Here is a 19,515-nt window from a genome sequence, read left to right on the forward strand (position 1 = left end):
ATTATTATTTTTCTTCAACAGGCTTGCATAGATCCCAGTTTCAAGGCGTCAAGGCTGTCTTTGTTAGACCGGGGCTTTATTTATGCAATTTCCCACATTCGCGGGGGTGGTGAAATGGGGAGGCAGTGGTATGAAAATGGGAAACTGTTGAAAAAGAAAAATACTTTCACAGATTTTATTGCTTGCGCAGAGTATCTGATAGAGAAAAAATACTGCTCTAAGGAAAAACTGTGCATCAATGGAAGAAGTGCAGGGGGATTGCTAATGGGTGCTGTTCTTAACATGCGGCCGGATTTATTCAAGGCTGCAGTAGCAGAAGTACCATTTGTTGATGTTTTGACTACAATGCTTGATCCAACTATTCCTCTTACTACTTCAGAGTATGAGGTAATCTCTTCTTCTGTTTTAAATTTAATCACTTAAAACTTGTTGTCCTTAAAAACAGTCAGAACTGCATTGGTGGCACATTGACTGGAAATTTTGTTTTCCATTCAGAAGATTTGTGTAGAGAATTGGGGCTAAAGTTTGATCGCTTTAATGAAATCCCCATTAATCTGATCTCCAGCGCATTTTACAGCCTAATAGGAAAATAATATATGAATCAGACGGTCACAATCTGATGTTTGTGACCTTCCGGTCTCCGACATTATTTTGGCAGGGGCCACAGATTATGGACCCCTAACTGCTCATGGCTCACAAGTCACAAAAATTGAATCAAATGTCCTGTACCTATGATTGTAGGTTTGCCAGGGAAGTGGGTTTAAGTAGTGCTCAAAGTAGATGCAGGATTCTCTACCTATTTCTTTTGAATATATATAGATAGCATAAAGTTACTTGTAATAAGTGCAATTGATAGCAGAAAGTTTAGAAGACTAGTTGGTTATGGTTGATGTCACTATGTGTGCAACTCAAGCAGGTTGGAGTCGTTGGACCTAGATCAATCTAACCAGAGGTGTGTTTTGAAAATGTTCATTGTCATTTTTTTCTTTTTTCTTTTTCGGTCCCCTTAGATTACAGTTAGGTTCGGATTAACCTGTCCTGGTCAGGTTGCACTTGCATCGAGGCCTTGGCAGCCTAAGCAAACTTGAGACCCATATTGCTGCTTTGTAGCTTTTTGTTAAAAATTGTTTAAGCATATCATGTGTGTCATGCTTAAAAAGTTTTTGAATTATTCTCTACCTTAGTAACGTTTTAAACTATAAAAAAAAATATAAGTTATATCTTATTATTACTATTATTATTATTATTGTGATGTTTTGGCCCGAATTTGGTGCCAGGTCACGTTGTGTGGGCCCAAGATCATGAGCCGTGAAAAATTTTCGACCCCTTTTTTGCTCATGGGCCGTGGACGTAGGCTGTTGCCGAACCACTTAAAAATCTTTGTGTTCTTTGTTTGGTGTGTTTACTTTTCTGTCGTGATTCTTGGTTTTATCTTGGGTTTGTTGTGTTTGTCATAACAATTATTATTATTTCTGGGTAAGGCATATCTTATTGATTTCAAATGATTCTTACTTCACATAATGATTGTCACTTAAAGAACAACATTTCTGTTACTTCTTTTTTTTTTTTGGCTTATTCTTCCAAGTCCCCGCAATTTTCGTAAATATGCTCTTAGGTCCTCTTAAAATGGTTGGATCAGGAATAAATCTCATTACATATAAAGGATGCCCTGTAATGGCATTCCTAGTGTCATTCAAGAGTTCTGGACACGGCAGCAGGTTTATCCTGCTGCTGTGTGCATTTGCATGATGTTGTGTACCAATGCATGATTCTTTGGAGTATTATTCATTGGTGCATAAAACATTGAATAACTCACTGTTTTGCTTAAAAACTAGAGGAAATTTTTCCAAATTGTCCTATTTTGTAATAAACAAGATTTTAGCAACTCAAAACCTTTTAAATCTATTTTTGCTTGAACAAGGTTTCCAGGGATATCTAAAACAATCTTAATCTAAATCAAATTAGTATTAGCTTACAAAAAATTACCTGATTCTAATGTGTATGAGCAAAGTCAAAATCAACCCTTAATTACAAAACCATTGCAATCAACTCATGATCACCATCCATTATTAGTTGAACTTGACCACTAATTTGATCAACACTTCTAGTCTATTCTAAAGAATCAACTTGCTTTTTGACCAAAAGCAACTAAAAGGTAAAATAAAAAAATTACAACCCACTTTGCATGAAATTTTCCAACCAAATGAGAGGAAGTCTTTCATTATACTTATGCAAGGCAATATTATTTTTCGTTCAACCCTTTGCTTGGTCCTGGATTGGACATCAACCCAACCAAATCTGCCCAAGTTGCAGCCTTAATGTCATCTTTCATTTTTTTTGACTTGTAATATCTCCTGGACTGGAATCCAATCAAGTTTGAGGCCCTACAAACCGGTTTTTGAGTTTTTCAACAATTTTCTACCTTAACATTCTCATCTTGGACCCTAGTTCAAAATCTTAAGCTACTTCTGAGGTTGCATGTAAGCCTGATGCTGTTTCATTTGAAATTGATAGCTGATTCCCTCTTGTTCTTTCAGGAATGGGGTGATCCTCGTAAAGAAGAGTTTTACTTCTACATGAAGTCATACTCCCCAGTTGATAATGTAAGTGTTTAAGTAACTCTGTTTCTTTAATTTTGCTTTTGTGAGTTTCCTAAAAACTAGCAAGCTGATAGTGGCCAAAACTTGGCACCTTGTGAAGTAATAATTGATTTATGTTGATTATTTGATTATGAATCTGCTTTATTTTACACAGATCAAAGCACAAAATTATCCAGCCATGCTTTTCACAGCTGGTTTGAATGGTAAGTTACTTGAAAAACTTTTGTATTTTAGTTTCTTCAATTCTAGTAGAGGGATCTCTTTCCAATATAGGACGGTGCAGAGGGAAGAAGTTCACCCCCCCCCCCCCCCCTCTTCCCCGGGAGACCATCTTTACTATGCTTGATGATGCTGCTTAAATCTGAATGTCCAATGGATCCCACCTGTAACATCTAATAATAGATTTTAACCTGAAAAAACGTGGTTAGAAACATCGACTAGGTTTTCATGTACAAGTGTCAGGGCTCCTTATAATTTTCCGAGGGCAATGCTTTTGCCACTTGGAAACATCGACTAGGTGTTCTTGCGACTTTGTTGGTTGCATTTTCAATTTGGCACATTCTTAACAAGGTGATTAGCAGAGTTATTGCTTGTTCAGTAGAAGTGCTAATATTGTTTGTGGAAGTTAGCGACTCTTATAAGATGTTCTTCATATCTTGTTTCTTCTGTTATTTCCTCTTTTCCCTACATATATTGATTTTTATATTATTCTAGAGGGAAATTACTAAACATTATGACTGTGGTGGGGATTAACTGGGTATGCTTCAATTCTTCAAGACATTTTAATTGATCAATAATGCATGCTTAAGAAGTTCGTGTTGGTGATAAAAAAAAGCCAATTCATGGGGAGCTTCTTATATGTTCACTCATATTTATTGTTAAAGGCACACCCAATGCATGCGCACGAGGCTCCCGCTTGTTACGACAAAAGCAGCAAACCAAGAACAAATCATGAATCACGGCATGAAAGCAAAACTCCACACACAAAGAAGACAAAGATTTACGTGGTTCGGCTTAAAGTAAACCTACGTCCACGATGAAGATTGGCGAAAGATTTCGCCATGCAAAATTAGGAGATTACAAGTTTCAGCCCCCAAACCCTAACTCTCGCTCTCTTTGCTGCGATTTTCAATGTCTCTCGATACACTCCAAACCCTAAGTGCCCTTATGTACCGGGCTGCAAAAGAGTACTAAACAGGGTCGACGCTCTGCAAGACAGAGAAAGGTGCCAAGTCAAAAAAAATAAAAAAATTCAGGTCAATTGGGTCACAACGCGATCCAAGCCGGAACAAATTTGGGCCACAACATCACAAAATTAGGTTTCTATTTAAGAGTGATATTTTATTATGTAATTTCTTGTTATAAAAGTATTAGGCTCCAAGGAATTGTGTTTGTAACTCTTTAAATAGATACCTAGGTTTGGGGTTAAAACTTATGAGATTGAGAGAGATGTATTACCATGAGAGAGTTGATGGGTTAGTAGAGTAGGAAAAACACCGGTGGCACCGGTAACGAGGAAATAGGCTTATAGAGTGGTACATGGTGAAAAGATATATATGTAGTGTTGTACTCTATTGTTGTTATATCTTTACGAATCATAATGGAATCTCATCTCACGTTGGCCGGTTTTGTTCGAACCACGTTATATCTTGTGATTGCTTTGTTGGCTTTCGATGGATCTCGTTGTTCGTGTATTTCCGCTACCCGAACACCGTCATTGCCAAGGGATAGATGCTATTGAACACAAAGGTGAAAAAGAATAAATTATGATATTCTCTTTTCATATCACATATGATAGTTTATAGGCTTATATATATAGAAGTGTATTACAAATTCTATCTAAGGAAAAAAGATATATACAGATCATAATTTTAAAAAAAAGTCAACTATCTAATTATAGATAATTCCTAAAAATCCTCCCTATCAACTATCTAACTATGGATAATTCCTAAAAATCCTCCCTAACTAATTTCCTAACAATTCAGCCTAGATTTTTCCACACTCCCCCTGAAACTGGCTCAAAAAAATATCTTGCATTCCCAGCTTGCATGTAAGATTGTCAAATTTCCCCTTCAGTAATCCTTAAGTGAGGATATCTGCTACCTATTCTCCTATAGGAATATAGGGCATACATATCACTCCTCCTTCCAATTTCTTCTTAATAAAGTGTTGATCAACTTCCACATGCTTAGTCCTATCATGTTGGATAGGATTGTGAACTATGTTGACTGCAGCTTTATTATCACAGCAAAGCTTCATAGGCATCGAACTTGAGATTTTAAGATCTTCAAGTAATCTTTTCAGCCACAAAAGTTCACAAATTCCATGAGCAACTGCTCTGAACTCAGCTTCTGCACTACTCCTTTCTACAACGGTTTGCTTCTTGCTCCTCCAAGTAACCAAGTTGCCACCAACATAAGTACAGTAACCTGAAGTAGACCTTCTATCCGTCACACTACCTGCCCAATCAGCATTGGTATAAGCTTCAATCCTTAGATGGCCGTGGTTTTCAAACAACAATCCTCTTGCAGGTGATTCCTTTAGGTATTTGAGAATCCGGTAGATTGCCTCAGAGTGTTCTTCTCCTAGTGAGTGCATAAATTGACTCACTACACTCACTACAAAGGCAATATCTAGCCAAGTGTGTGAAAGATAAATGAGTCTTCCAACCAGCCTTTGGAATTGCTGAGGTTCACCACTTTTTCTGCACTTGTTGCCTGCAACTTTAAATTGGGCTCCATAGGTGTTTCCACCGGTTTGCAGCTAAGTAAACCTGTCTCCATAAGTAAATCCAACGCATACTTCCTTTGAGAGACAATATCCCTCTCTTCGATCTGGCAAATTCCATTCCTAGGAAGTATTTCAAAGCTCCAAGATCTTTTATCTCAAATTCCTTTGCAAGAAAAGACTTCAAATCCTCCAATTCTCTTTCATCATCTCCGGCCAAGATTATGTCATCCACATAAATAATAGGGTAAATTACACTCAGACCCCCTGAGGTTAGGTCATTTTTCACCTATACGAAGATTTTGGTTCAACTTTCACTTACACCCCATTTTACTTTTTTGGCTCTGACGCTTATGAATTGACCTTTTTACCCTTAATTTTTTAATACAATTTAATGCAAAAAAAATCTATAATTCTAAAAGATAGAACTACCCTAATTACTCAAAAACACACCACACAAGGGAAATTTTCTATTAAATCCTACTTTTTAACTCTAAAGACAAACAAGTCCTATAAAATTTTCAAAAAGACAAGAAGGTCCTATTTTAAAAAATATTTCCAAGTAAGTTCACAATACGATATATGATGATTTTTTTTCCATTATTACCCTTTCCAAATGCTATGCTATCTTGCACTCTCCCCAAACGAGTAACACCATATAGACACACAACAGCGAGAAAGGATGTGAACGGTGAGTAATAAATTTGCCGGAGATAATCAAGGACTCCTCAGCGGACGGCGAGCAAGGATGACTGTGAAGAGGACGGCTGCTAGAGATGTTCCGACGACGGACTCTGGCTAAGAGGGACGCACGGACTCAGAGGCATTGAACTGCGCTTGAACTGACCAGTGATAATGTTCATACTGGCGAACACAAGGACGGCGGAGACGATGATGGCTAGCGAGGTGTGCTCGGCGATAAGTGGGTATGTTCGGCGTGAAGCTTGTATGTATGCCAACAGTGGATGACTGCGGTGGAGCGACGGCGGCTGCTTTGGAATGCCAGCTGGAAGTGGCGAGCTTGGATGATGGTAGCGGCGATGCAAGTGCCCGGCAAGAATGAACCGAAAGGAATTATTTGCCGTGACCGGCGATGCGTGAAGCTCGTGTGTATGCCGGAGAACGTTGACAATAGAGGAAGGCGGCAAGCTTGTGATTCAAACCCAGAATACACAAAATACCCATTTGATTTATATGTATATACATCCCAATTAATACAACCCAATCAAACCCAGAACATCTATTTAGTTTATATGTATATTCATTCGTGTACATATATGCAAAGAGAGAAGATGGATGTTCTTCTGTATTGGATTGAGTTGAATTGTTAATTTTTTTTTTGTCCCTTTTTGTGTGATGGATGGATTATGGATGGATGAATTTGAGTCAATGGATGGTTGAATTAAACAGATCCAGAGGACAATTAAAGGTGTGTTGTCATTGATGGATTATTGGTTAGCTCTTAGGATTGTTCTGGTAAATCCTTTTGACAATTTCATCGGAGCAGCTAGGTGTTAGAAGAAGAAGTCGCCGGAAAACATGGAGTTAGCTGGAGAAGAGAGGAGAGTTGCTATAGGACTTTTAGTTATAAGACTGTGCTGGAAAGGGTAATAATGGAAAAAAAAAAAATCATAATTTACATAAGCTGAACTGATTTGGAAATATTTTTCAAAATAGGACTTTCTTGTATTTTTGAAAAAAATTTAAGACTTGTTTGACTTTAGAGCTAAAAAGTAGGACTTATTAGGAATTTTCCCAAGAAATAAGAGTATAGCAAAGGTCATTGTCAGGAAAGAAAAAAAAAAATAGCAAAGACAATGGTTATATGGTTGCATGCAAACATTTGCTTGTAAGGTCACTTGGGGGTATTTTTGTTATGAAAAAATTGAAACACACTTTTTTAAGTCAACATGTGGTCAAAAGAGTAGAATAGTCATTTTATACCTAAAAAGTACTCTGACATCACTACAAATTGACATTTGGGTTATAAGTGAAATTCGAAATCACTCTTTCAAATATGAGTGAAAATTAAAACCAAAATCTTCATCTAGGTGAGAAATGATCTAACATCAGGGGGTCTAAGTGTAATTTACCCTAAATAATAAGTATGGCTATCTTACCATCACTTGAATGTTCGTAGAATATAGTGTGATCAGCCTGACTTTGACGATATCCATGGCCCTTGATAGCTTTAGTGAATCGATCAAACCATGCTCTGGGTGATTGTTTCAATCCATATAGCGATTTCTTCAATTTACACACCTTTCCAGCTCCATAACCACTTTCAAATCCTGGTGGTAGATTCATAAACACTTCTTCCTCTAGCTCACCATTTAAGAACGCATTCTTTACATCTAACTTGTGCAATGGCCTACTTAAGCTTGCAGCAAGAGACAACAGCACCCGTATGGAATTTACCTTTGCCACTGGGGCAAAGGTTTCCTGGTAATCTATTCCATGTGTTTGGGTGAAGCCTTTAGCTATGAGTCTCGCCTTGTATCTCTCAATATTACCATCAGCCTTATATTTGACCATTAACACCCATTTGCAGCCTACGGTCTTCTTTTCCCTTGGCAACTCAACAATCTCCCAAGTTTTGTTCTTATCAAGAGCCCTCATCTCTTCTATAACTGCTGCCTTCCGCTCAGTAAAATTCAAGGCCTCCTATATAGTTCTAGGAATTGAAACACTAGAGAGATTAGTGGTAAAAGCTCTATAATTTGGAGACAATCTATGGTATAACACATATTTAGCAATAGGATGCATGGTATAAGAGTAAGTACCCTTCCTAAGTGCAATAGGAATATCAAGGTCATGAGAAAGGCTCTCTTCATTGTTGGTTTCATGATTTAAAGATGCATTAGAGACAGATATACCTGTTTCATTCAAGTTGCCTTTATCTGAAGAATTTTCTTGGCATGTAGTAGGTTGGTGCTCTTTATTTTGATCCTTCCTTATTCGAGAGTAAACACGGAGCTCAGATTGAGGTTGGATTTGAAGTGGTTCTCCCCCTGAAGTGTTGTCTATAATGCTTGACTCAATAGGCTTCGGAGAGGTTGAAATAGTGGGTTCAGTAGTTAAGGTAAAATTTGGTGAAACTCTCGGCAATGGTAAAGAGCCCAACACTTCCCAAAAATGGTCTTCCCTCTCATTAATCTCCCCCTAAAGAGTATTTTTGGTGAAATAGGGTTGAGTTTCAAAAAAGGTCACATTCATACTCACAAAGAATTTTGTAGAGGTGAGGTTAGAACATTTATACCCTTTCTGTTTAGGAGAGTACCCAACAAACACGCACTTTTCAGCCCTAGGATCAAGTTTTGAACGGTCCCGTGTATGAACATGTACAAAAACAGTGCATCCGAACACTTTAAGAGGTAATGAGGTGAAGATCCTAGTATGGGGAAAAACTGACAGCAAGTTGTTTAAGGGTGTCTCAAATTTCAACACCCTAGTTGGCATTCCGTAGATCAAGTATGAAGTTGTAAGAACAGCCTCACCCCATAGATATTTAGGAACCCCCATAGTGAACATTATTGCCCTAGCAACCTCAACTAAATGGCGGCTTTTTCTCTCAGGTATCCCGTTTTCCTGTGGGATATCAAAGCAAGTGGACTGATGGAAATACTATTTTTTTTCAAAAAAATCACCAAGAATAGAGTTAAAGAATTCTTTTCCATTGTCGGTTCTAAATACTTGAATCCGAGTTTGAAACTGGTTTTCAATCATGGCATAGAACTTTTTAAACACTCTCGCAGCCTCAGATTTTTCTCTCAAAATATATACCCAACACACTCTAGTACGGTCATCAATGAAAGTGATGAACTACCTATTTCCAGTCACATTAGTAACCCGAGAAGGCCCCCACACATCACTATAAATCAAATAAAATGATTTGGATGCTTGATAAAAATGAGAAGAACTTTGATAATTGACAAGATTCACATTGAAATAACTTATCAAAAAACAAAAAAGATTCACATTGAAATAACAAAGGATTTAAATTCTTGAACAGTGATGGAAACAAATGTTTTAAGTAATAGAAACTGGGATGGCCTAACCTATAGTGCCATAACATTATTTGACTTTTAAGAGAAATAGAAATATAATTACTACTAGCAGCTTGAGCTTGTCCACTCTTGAAGATTTCGTTATCAAAATAATAGAGTCCATCAACCATCGTAGCACTGCCAATCATCTTCCCCGAATATAGATCCTGAAATTCACAGTAATCAAGAAATTTGAAAACACAATTAGAATCCTTGGTTAGTTTACTAACTGATAAAAGATTGCATGAAAGGTTAGGCAAATTTTTTTTATTTATTTATTTTTTATTATTATTATTTTTTTGATAAGTAAAATTTTATAAAGAAAGCGCTTAGAAGGGGAGCGAAACCCAAAGACAAACAAAAGGCCTTCTAAGCGAAACCCAAAGGCAAACAAAAGGCCAAAGTGTGCCTCAAGCCTTCAAAGAGGCCAAAAAAACAACAATCTCCTCAACAGATCTAAAATCTCTCCCTAAAACCCAACAAAAAGAGTGGAAATAATAGAAACTTAAGCATAGAAGCAAGCTTCTCCTTTCCATCGAAATAGCGCTGATTTCTCTCGAACCAAATGCACCACCAAATACAAAGAGGCGTAGCCCTCCAAGCATCCTGAATGAGAGCCCCCATTGAGAATCCTCTCCAAGCCTCAATTAACCCTCTAGAGGAGCAAGGCATGACCCAAGGGATCCCAAACAAACCAAGCATTAAATCCCAACAGTCCCTAGCCATGCTGCAATGTAACAGAAGATGATCCACTGTCCTCGTCGCTCCGACACATATAACAACAATTAACCACCACCTGATTCCTTCTCCTCAAATTATCCCGGGCTAGAATCTTACCCAGGACAGAGGTCCAAGCAAAGAAGGCCACCTTGAGAGGAGCCTTAGACCATCAAATAGACTTCCAAGGGAAAGGACCTCCAGAGCTAAGCGTAAGACACCAAAAAAAGGACTGAACCTCAAAGCGACCCTGAGAGTTGGGATCCCAAATCCAACAATCCGAATCCCCAACTGTAATCATGTGGCGGTACAATAAATCCAAAAAGCGAGTGACCTCCTCAATTTCCCAGTCCTGAAAGTGCCTCCTAAACTGAACATCCCAAGTCAGTCTCCCATTATCAAGATTATAATGGCACGGGAGGACAGATTTTAAAACAAGGTTTTCTGAGATAACTATAGAACCTTTTCCTGCAACTGGAGATCAACTACCATCAGCCATACGAATTTTTAAGTGACTAGAACTTGGAAAATATGTACTAAACAAATGTGATAAACTAGTCATATGATTAGATGTACTAGAATCAATGATCCAAGGTGCCGGATTTAAAGAACTAGTGAGAGCACTTAAAGAACTACCTTTTTGGGCAAAAAAACCAGATGAGACACTTGAAACCTGAGTTTGGTTCAGCAGTTTGGAGAGATGATCAAGTTGCTCCTTACTGAATGGATATGTCTCAGTTTCAGTAGTAGCCTGCATTCCACGCCCATTCTTGTCTCCAAATCTGCCTACGTTCCAATTTGCTAGTTTTCCATGTAGTTTCCAGCATGTTTCTCATGTGTGCCTTGGTTTGTTACAGAAATCACAGCAGATCTTGGTTTTCTCTTCAATCTTCCGCTGTGGGTGATTTATTGGTTTTGGATTAACTGCAGTTGCTACTATTTTAGTGGTTGTTACATTGAGTGCAAAGTTCTCATTATGAGAGCTAGAGGATTTCTTTCCCATCATCACCAACATGCGGCTTTCTTCCCTCCCAACTTCTGAGAAGACTTCTCTCGTGGTAGGCAGTGGCTCTTTGCCTAAAATACGTCCTCTCACTTCGTCTAACTCAGCATTGAGTCCAGCCAAAAATTCAAATACACGGTCCTTCTCAACTGTTTTCTTGAACTGGACACTATCACCTGCACACTTCCATTCAAAATTAAAAAAGCGGTCAAGTTCTTGCCACAAACCTTGTAATATGTTGTAATACTTTGTAACAGTCTGATCTCCTTGTCTTGTTTCTCGGATCCTTGTTTTAATTTCGTAGACTTATGTGGAATTGCCTAAGTCTGAGTATGTCTCACTCACTGCGTCCCATAATTCTTTGGCAGTGGTGAGATATATAAATGTCTGGCGTATCTCCGATTCCATGGAGTTCACTAGCCATAACATAATCATGGAATTATCTGCATCCCAAATGGCATATGCTAGATCATCTTCCTTTGGGCCTGCTTTGCACCAGTTAAATAACCAATCTTCCCCCGCCCTCGGACAAACAACTTTACGGATTGAGACCACCGTAGAAAATTCTGTCCATTCAGCCGATGAGTGGTAATTTGGAGGATTGGGTTGTCACCTGCACTGGATGAAATGATCTGGGATTTCCGAGCATTTGAAGAATCGAACAAAACTTCCTCAAAGAAATTGTCCAGAAACGACGAAGAGAAATAGAAGAATAAGTCTTCTATAATTCTGGTATAAACGACCAGAATTAACGATGAATGTTTGCTGATTTTATTGGATAATTAGCAGAACAATGGAGTAATTTACTGTCCTAGTGAGGGTGGCTCTGATACTGTGAACGCAAAGGTTTACAGGCTTGTATATATAGAAGTGTATTACAAATTCTATCTAAGGAAAAGATATATAAAGATCATAATTTAAAAAAAGTCAACTATCTAACTATGGATAATTCCTAAAAATCCTACCTGTCAACTATCTAATTATGGATAACTCCTAAAAATCCTCCCTAACTAATTTCCTAACAATTCAGCCTAGATCTTTCCACAGCTATGACTCTTCATAGTTGGCCGAGGTGTTGGTGTCGACACGACACGAGATATGGGTCGGACATTCCTTTTTGTCTATCGAGTAAGGCTACTGAACAAAATTACGTATGGTTTGGATTGGTGGATACTTGTGAAGGTTTTGTAAGCTCTCTAGTTCAAAAATGGTGTGTTTTTGGAGAGTAGAAGATGACCTTTTTCTGTGAAGGTTTTGTAAGCTCTCTGGTTAAAAACTGACACCTTTTGGAGACCTTTGCATGGTTTTTTGAGTCAGCCAGGACTGTTTTCATGCACTGGATCAGTTTTTTGAAAGGTTGTGTTGCTGCCAAGTCTTCACTTGTGGATAATGGAGACTTTTAGCCTTCTCGAATGGGAATGAGCTGTTTTACATTAATGACAGCTGTTCTTTTCTGAAAAGTTTATGACAGCTCTTCGTTTTTTTTTTTTAAGGAAAAAGGCTAAAATAATTTTGGAAAGTGTTATAGCATCGCGGCTCACATCTTGTGTATTCTCTTGGGAACTCTCCCCCTTTGAGGGCTTTTAATGAATTTTTACATATCAAAAAAATAAAAATAAAATAATCTTTACTTTGACTCTCATTATGTAAAATAATCTTTACCTTTTAAGACTCCTTATCAATTTAAAACTCTTTTTTCACAAGCAGACATTCAGACTTCTACAACTCTTTTAACTTCTTACAAATAAATGTGCATAAAATACTTTTAACTTCTAACAAATAAATGTACATAAAATATATGTGACATGTCCAAGTACCCGAGTCCAATTTTTTGACACTTTTTAGCCTCCAATAATTCAGGAAAATGATGAATCCAAACTCTAGATACGCTCCCGTGCCCGACACCCATACACAAGTCCAACTAACATAGGTGAAATGTACACAGTCTTACCTCCACATGCAAAGAGGTTGTTTCCTTGTTTTGAACCCATGACCTCTATGTAACAATGGAAAAACCTTCCTTCTTTCACTTATATTTGTTGTAATCCTTAAAAAAATAAAAATAAAAAATAAAATAAAATAAAAAAACATAAAAGTATGCATTGTGTTATTTTGTTCCATTGCGGTGATAGGATGAGTGAAACCTCTTTTGGCTTCATTCTTTATTTCATGACCTGTCCTGCATGGTCCCATACCCACATTGTTTCATAATGCAATGGCTCTTAAATATATGTAGTTTATTGCCACAAATCCAAGTAAGGACTTCAAGGAAATTAAATGTTGCACAGTAAACTAAAAAGAGAAAAAACCTAAATTTACATGGGAAGTAAGGTGATATTACTGAAATTAAAGGATTACAAGAATGTAAAAGTAAAAGCAAACATCACCAATTTTGGCCTTAGAAGTTAAGAAAAAGACAGAATTTCTAGTGTGTGTCTTCTTCTTCCATGTCTACCTTTGGGATTTATATAGGTGTAGTAGAAAACCAACTGCAATTGATCTTTGAGATATTAATAATTGGTCAAAATGATTTCATCTTTGAGAATTGGGTTTTGATTTGCAGGGGTTCGTATTGTCGGCTAGTACAAAATTGAGTTTGGATTGTTTGTCTCTCTACCTTCATTGCTATTTAACCTAAAAAAATTATATCCAACTCAAAGGAGTGAGAGAAAGAAACCGCCGCCGGTGAGGACGAAGACACTGGAGCAACGGTAGCACTCCAATCTTCAGGCTTGAAGAGAGATCCATTCATAAAGCTCTTGTGATCAGATTAATGGTGTTGATAAGATGGTGAACATCTTTGAATAAGTCGGTAAAATATCTTCTTTGTAAATATGACTCGCGAACAGAACCATGTCGGTTGAGAGCTGTCTGAAAATCATTGACTCATCAACCTACTCATTACTGATCCAAAAAAAAAAAAAAATCAACTTACTCCTCATCCACAGATTTTTCATTGTTAGCTGCCTCATTCGTGAACAATGAATATGAGCTCTTAAGCGTAGACTCGTAAAAACCATCATCTTTCTTAGGTTTCTTCTTTAAAATTTCTGGGGATCGACAAATACATAGTGAGGAGAGAGAACTAAAGAGGGCAAAGGAGAGAGAGAAAGGTCAATCTACTATGTAAGATTTTTATTCATTTTATTATTATAAAAATCGGGGTATAAAAGTAATTTCATTTGAAATTTTAATGTCAATGGGCCTTGAACTGTGAAGGGAGGTCATTGCAACAAAATGCAGAAGTTTGATGCTGGTGTAATTAGGGCAAACCATGTAATTTACCCTTAATGTAAACATGGGGTAATATTATTATATCCTTTTAATAATTGAACAGTGGATGCTGATTCGGTGACCGTCATTGTGGATAAATTGGAGGATGGACTATTTTGTTCTCATATCTGATGCAAAATTCCTTCTCATAGTGTTCATTCTAATATCTTTTATGTTTGCAACAGATCCACGTGTTATGTATTCAGAACCTGCTAAGTTTGTGGCAAAGTTGAGAGAGATGAAACTTGATGATAATGTGCTGTTGTTCAAGTGTGAATTAGGTGCTGGGCACTTCTCAAAGTCAGGAAGGTAACAATTTTACTTTTTTCTGGTTGAGCTCTTCACCTTAAGCCATTCACTTTTCATCTTTATGATGCATTAAGGGGTTAAAGTTTTCCAAAAGCTGTAGTGATCACAGGGTTAGAAAGTGAAACTGATTATAGACCTAAATCTCATTGTGTTCTATTGGTTTTAGGCGAGACCAGCATCTGAAGTGAACTTATAGGGTAGAGCAGAATGAAGAGGCAAGAGAGAATGGTTAAATTGTGTGGTTACTACTCACCTTTTGAAAAGAAAAGAAAAAAGGTTGAGAAAATGAACATGGGCTTGAATGGTGGTACGAGCTATGAACCATACTGTCTAACCATGCATTAATGTTTATTCCATTCATGGATAAGAAATCCTAAAATTATGCAGGTGTTAAAAATTTCAACAAGTTGAAAATTCATTTATCGAGTAAACCCAACTTTTGGAGGCAGTCTTAGTTGGAACCCTTTGGGCATTGTGTCTTGCTTTTTCATGTTATATAATACACAGGAGAAGGCTAGTAAACAGCTTATGCTCAATCTCATATGTGTGAATTTGTGTGTGTGCATGCGTATAGCAGAGGGAGACGGATTTTATAGCAAAGTTGTTTCACAATCAGAATATCGTTTACTTATTTAGAGGTAGTCCTTGACAATTTGTCACATTTTAGAACATAGTTCTCATTATGAATCAACCTTTTGATGAATCCCGTAGCAGTTACGAAAGATATACATGATTCCATTTAGATCACTTAGGTAAGCAAAAGAAAGATAAAACGAGAAAAAGAAGAAATGGTAAGACGGCCATATCATGTATCTTACCATATTAGATTGTGTTTAATAATAAAATAGTGGGGGGAAAAGAAAAAGAAGTCTGTATATTTTGTTTGCGATTTATTGTTTGTTTTGCTATTATTGTTTAGTTTTCTTCTTGCCCATCCTAATTGGCTTAGATTCTTGTGCCCATTCTCTCTATTAACATGAGTAACTATATTTTCTTTTTCTATTACATGGGATCTATATATGTGTGTATGTACATATAGAAGGGAGATGGATTCTACGGTAGTCCTTGATAATTTGTCACTTTTAGCTCATATTGCTTTAAGAACCAACCTTTTAATGAATCACGTAGTAGTCGAGAAAGATGCACGTATTTCTTTTTAGAATATTTGGGTAAGCTAAAGAAAAAGAAGACGAAAAAAAAAAAAGGTTTAAGATGGCTATACCATTTATCCTTTATTTTTGCTCTGGTTTTATAGTTTTCTTCTTGCCCATCCTAATTGGCTTGGATTCTTTCTTGTGCCCATTCTCTCTCTTCTAAGATTAAAAGTGAAAAACTATATATTTCTCTCAACGCCTTCACCTAATTCTTAATTCTTTTTGTTTAGTATTGTTTTGTTTTTTACCATACTATCTTTGTTAAGAACAAATATTCGCTTGGTGTAGACGTAAAGGATGGAGCTGACGACTTATGTTGTGTAAGTGAGTTCAAAGGTTATGTCCATGACCGTACGTAGCCTTTCCCTCCTACCATCCTTGGTGAGGGCGAAGGAAATGCGTAAAATGGCCTTTGGACCAATTTTGAACTGCCAATTTTTAGAGTGTTCTATTGTTGATGAACAGAAGGGGGGAAAGGCTTTAGTTCTAGCATTTTCCGGTACATATGCTCCCCGTGATTAACATGTGTTACGTTTTGCTGGTTGCATGTTTGAGAAGCTCCAAGAAGATGCCTTCAGATATGCTTTTATAATGAAGGCTTTAAACATGGTTCCTGCCACTGGCTCGGCACAGTACTGATAGGGTTTGAGCGTTCAGTACTAATCATTTTATCGTCTCTGATTTTTTTCAGCCACATCTTACGCACGCAGTAGCTCATGTCCATGCATGACTTTTCAGTTTTCACCAACACCCACTACAGATTTTATTTTACACTTGTATTCTTCATTCTTGTGGGGGATTCGTTAATGACATTAGTGAATGACATATTGCCTCCAATCCGCTTGGGAGGTGAAGTTGTACTATAGATAAGAAAAATAGCAAATTCTGAACCTATACAACAGTATCTAATTAAACACAATTATAAAATAAAATTATATTTATATTATAAACATATCATATAAAGAATGAGTAAGAAATGGAAATACAGAATGAGAGAGATGAGAGTAATCTTTTTTTCATATATCTTCCTCAATGTACTCAATTTATAGACCCGATTTACATATCAATGATGTCTCTACTAATTCATTCATGCTTTTGATCTCATCCCACTAATACACTAAACTCAACTTTCATATGTCCACAAACAAAATACTCTCTGATGAATGGGATTAATGGGTAATGCACTAATAACATTAATGGGCCGTAGATTCCATACATACGTAACAATTTATACATAATAGAATAGTCCCGTTTAAAATCCTAATGTATAAAAATTTATTTATGCATGTATATTATTAAAGTTGAAAGACACAAACATCTTGGATTGACATACTAGACCCTAACATGGAACAATTATCAGCTAAAATATATATATTTTAGCTTCAATTTTCGGACAAACTTAGTAGATCAGTAATCATTTTAAATCAATATTAACCAATTATTGTTTTAGGGTTTAGAGCTTTACTGAGTAACCTTTGAAGATCAAGATTGAATATCGGTCGAAGCACAAATTTGTTTGAAGTATGTTGAGTAAGTTGTATATGGCGTGATGAATGGTGGGTGGTGATAAAGTGTCACTTACAGTGATAAGGGTGAATGTGTCTATTTATATATGTATATTATTAAAACTGAATGACACAATGTTAGAGTGAAATAAGTTTTGACTATATGTTCAAATTGGACAAATTCTTTCTATTGGTAAAATATCACTGCGATTAAGGAACCAACCTTATCTTCTCCGACGTACGTGTTGTGTTTGTAATTATATTGGAGAAAGAATCAAACTTTGTCACGACTCCTGCACACACTGACACACACAAACTCATCTGTACTTGATAAAATCATTTCCCCTTTCCCTTTCCCTTTCCATACATATATAACACACCCATCATTAAACCAGAAGTCTTGATTAGATATCCTTCTTCTTCTTCTTCTTCTTCTTCTTCTTCTTCTGTTCAGTTAACCAAACGACATGCCATCTTCAGTTTCTGTCTCTCCAATAGTATCTGATGATGATCATCATCAGAAGCTGCAAACACTCCTAGAATCAGCCCGTCCATTTCTCCGCGGAGAGCTCGAAGCCATCGACAAGAACCTCCCTTCCTTGGTGGCGGTGCTCCGGTCAGTCGGTGCAGGCGAGTGCTGGCACAAGCACGGCAGCTTCCTCGACCACCTCGTCGACATCTACCGCGTTCTCAAGCTCTGGCGAGCTCAGGACTCCGTCTGCCTCTGTGGCCTCTTTCACTCTGCTTACTCCAACTCCTACGTCAATCTCGCCATCTTTGATCCCTCCACCGGCCGCGACACCGTCCGCGGACACGTTGGGGAAGCCGCCGAGCGTCTCATCCACCTCTTCTGCATCGTCCCCAGACAGCCTCTCATCCACGATGATCTCCTGTTCCAGTACTCCGATGCAGAGCTCGTCGAACACCTCAAGCTGTCCGAGGTGTCGTTGAGAAACGCTAAAGAAAACCAACAATTTGAAGAAAAAGATTATTGGAGGAAGAAGCTGCAGGCAATTCTTCCAGCTGAGGGGATCATCGTGAAGCACATCAAGACCGGCGAAGACGTCCGGGTTTCTAGAAGGGTGGTCGCCACTTTCCTTATGATGACCATGGCCGATTTCAGTGACCAGCTCTTCGGCTTTCAGGACGTCCTCTTCGACAACTCGAACGGCCGTCTTGAGTTTTCCGGCAACAATTACGCGGCCGGTCTATGGCCGGGTGACGGCAAGCCCGGGCTCTGGATGAATTCTATATCCAGGATGGGTGCCATATATACCCTGATAGTGAGAGAGGAAGAGATTTTCATGATAGAACAGAGATCAAAGAAATTGAGTAGTATTGATTTGGAGAGAGATGAAGATTTAGAGCTAGTGATGCCACCAGTGTTTGAGAATTGCACTAGGGTTTTGAATGCAGAAGACCAGATGGTTGCTAGGGAGTTGTATTGGGAGGCAGTTTGTTGTGATATGTCCGAGAAAGAGAATATTGGGTTGGAGAGACCTGAGGAGATGTTGGTGAGGTGTGTTGAGAAGAACCCTTTTGTTGGAGAGCCACGTGTGGTTTTGGGTCAGATTTATTTGAGCAAAGGGAGGTTTGAGGAGGGTGAGAGAGAGGCCCAGAAAGGGCTTACCCTATTGTTGGAGTGGGGTAGTCCTTGGGACAAGAGAATGTCATGGGAAGGTTGGATTGCTTGGGCTAGGGTTCTGTTGATGAAGGCAAAGGAGAAGTCATGGCCAAACACTTCCTGGGGCATTCTCAACCTAGGGCTTGTTAGGTAATTTGTGTTTTTTCTATATTCTTCTGATGATTATGTTGTTATGTCCTGTTACAGCCTATGGGATTGTAGACTTTGAATGGAATAACAATAAATAAATAAGCAAGTTGATGTATGTAGTCATATGATTATGTGGTAGACAATCTTCAAGGAGACACAGACATCATTTGTCTTTGAGATACAAGGCTTGGTCTCTGCCAAATTTTATAGATTTAGAGGCAGAGATGAATTTATTTCATCTCCAACCAAATGATTTACCATGTAAGTGACTCACCTTATGAGAGGATAGTCTAAATTGTATCATGTCACGAGTAGAGCAATGAATTGACGCCTTGAATTACTACTATCCTCCAATTTTAATCCCCAAACATAGCGTCAGTAAACTTTGCAACTGCAAATAGGTTATC

At 37.8% G+C, this 19,515-nt stretch overlaps 2 protein-coding genes across 3 annotated transcripts in view; both read left to right on the forward strand.

Annotated features, from left to right (window-relative positions):
• Positions 1-16,781, forward strand: part of LOC132276060 (uncharacterized) — a 36,542-nt gene extending 19,761 nt beyond the window's left edge. The window contains exons 7-11 of one of the 2 annotated variants that reach the window (XM_059777312.1): positions 22-387; positions 2,538-2,603; positions 2,755-2,803; positions 14,552-14,675; positions 16,378-16,781. In XM_059777312.1, coding sequence (XP_059633295.1) covers positions 22-387; positions 2,538-2,603; positions 2,755-2,803; positions 14,552-14,675; positions 16,378-16,468 — 696 coding nt within the window. In that variant the 3' untranslated portion in view covers positions 16,469-16,781. Of the gene's footprint in view, positions 1-21; positions 388-2,537; positions 2,604-2,754; positions 2,804-14,551; positions 14,676-14,841; positions 15,280-16,377 lie in introns of those variants that run through there. The other variant, XM_059777313.1, reaches the window with a different exon arrangement.
• An 833-nt stretch (positions 16,782-17,614) lies between these two features.
• LOC132276061 (uncharacterized) lies at positions 17,615-19,223 on the forward strand. Its single transcript, XM_059777314.1, has one exon. It carries the CDS (start codon positions 17,802-17,804, stop codon positions 19,110-19,112), a length of 1,311 nt encoding a protein of 436 aa, XP_059633297.1. The 5' UTR covers positions 17,615-17,801; the 3' UTR covers positions 19,113-19,223.
• The last annotated feature ends 292 nt before the right edge of the window (positions 19,224-19,515 follow it).

This window comes from Cornus florida, unplaced genomic scaffold (genome assembly GCF_030987335.1).
Source record: "Cornus florida cultivar Cherokee Brave unplaced genomic scaffold, ASM3098733v1 CherokeeBrave_3.0.0_Hap2_Chr10, whole genome shotgun sequence".
In the NCBI taxonomy this organism is placed as follows: domain Eukaryota; kingdom Viridiplantae; phylum Streptophyta; class Magnoliopsida; order Cornales; family Cornaceae; genus Cornus; species Cornus florida.

Coding starts and splice junctions, on each gene's coding strand:
- LOC132276061 (XM_059777314.1), top strand. CDS start 17,802: ATGCCATCTTCAGTTTCTGTCTCTCCAATAGTATCTGATGATGATCAT.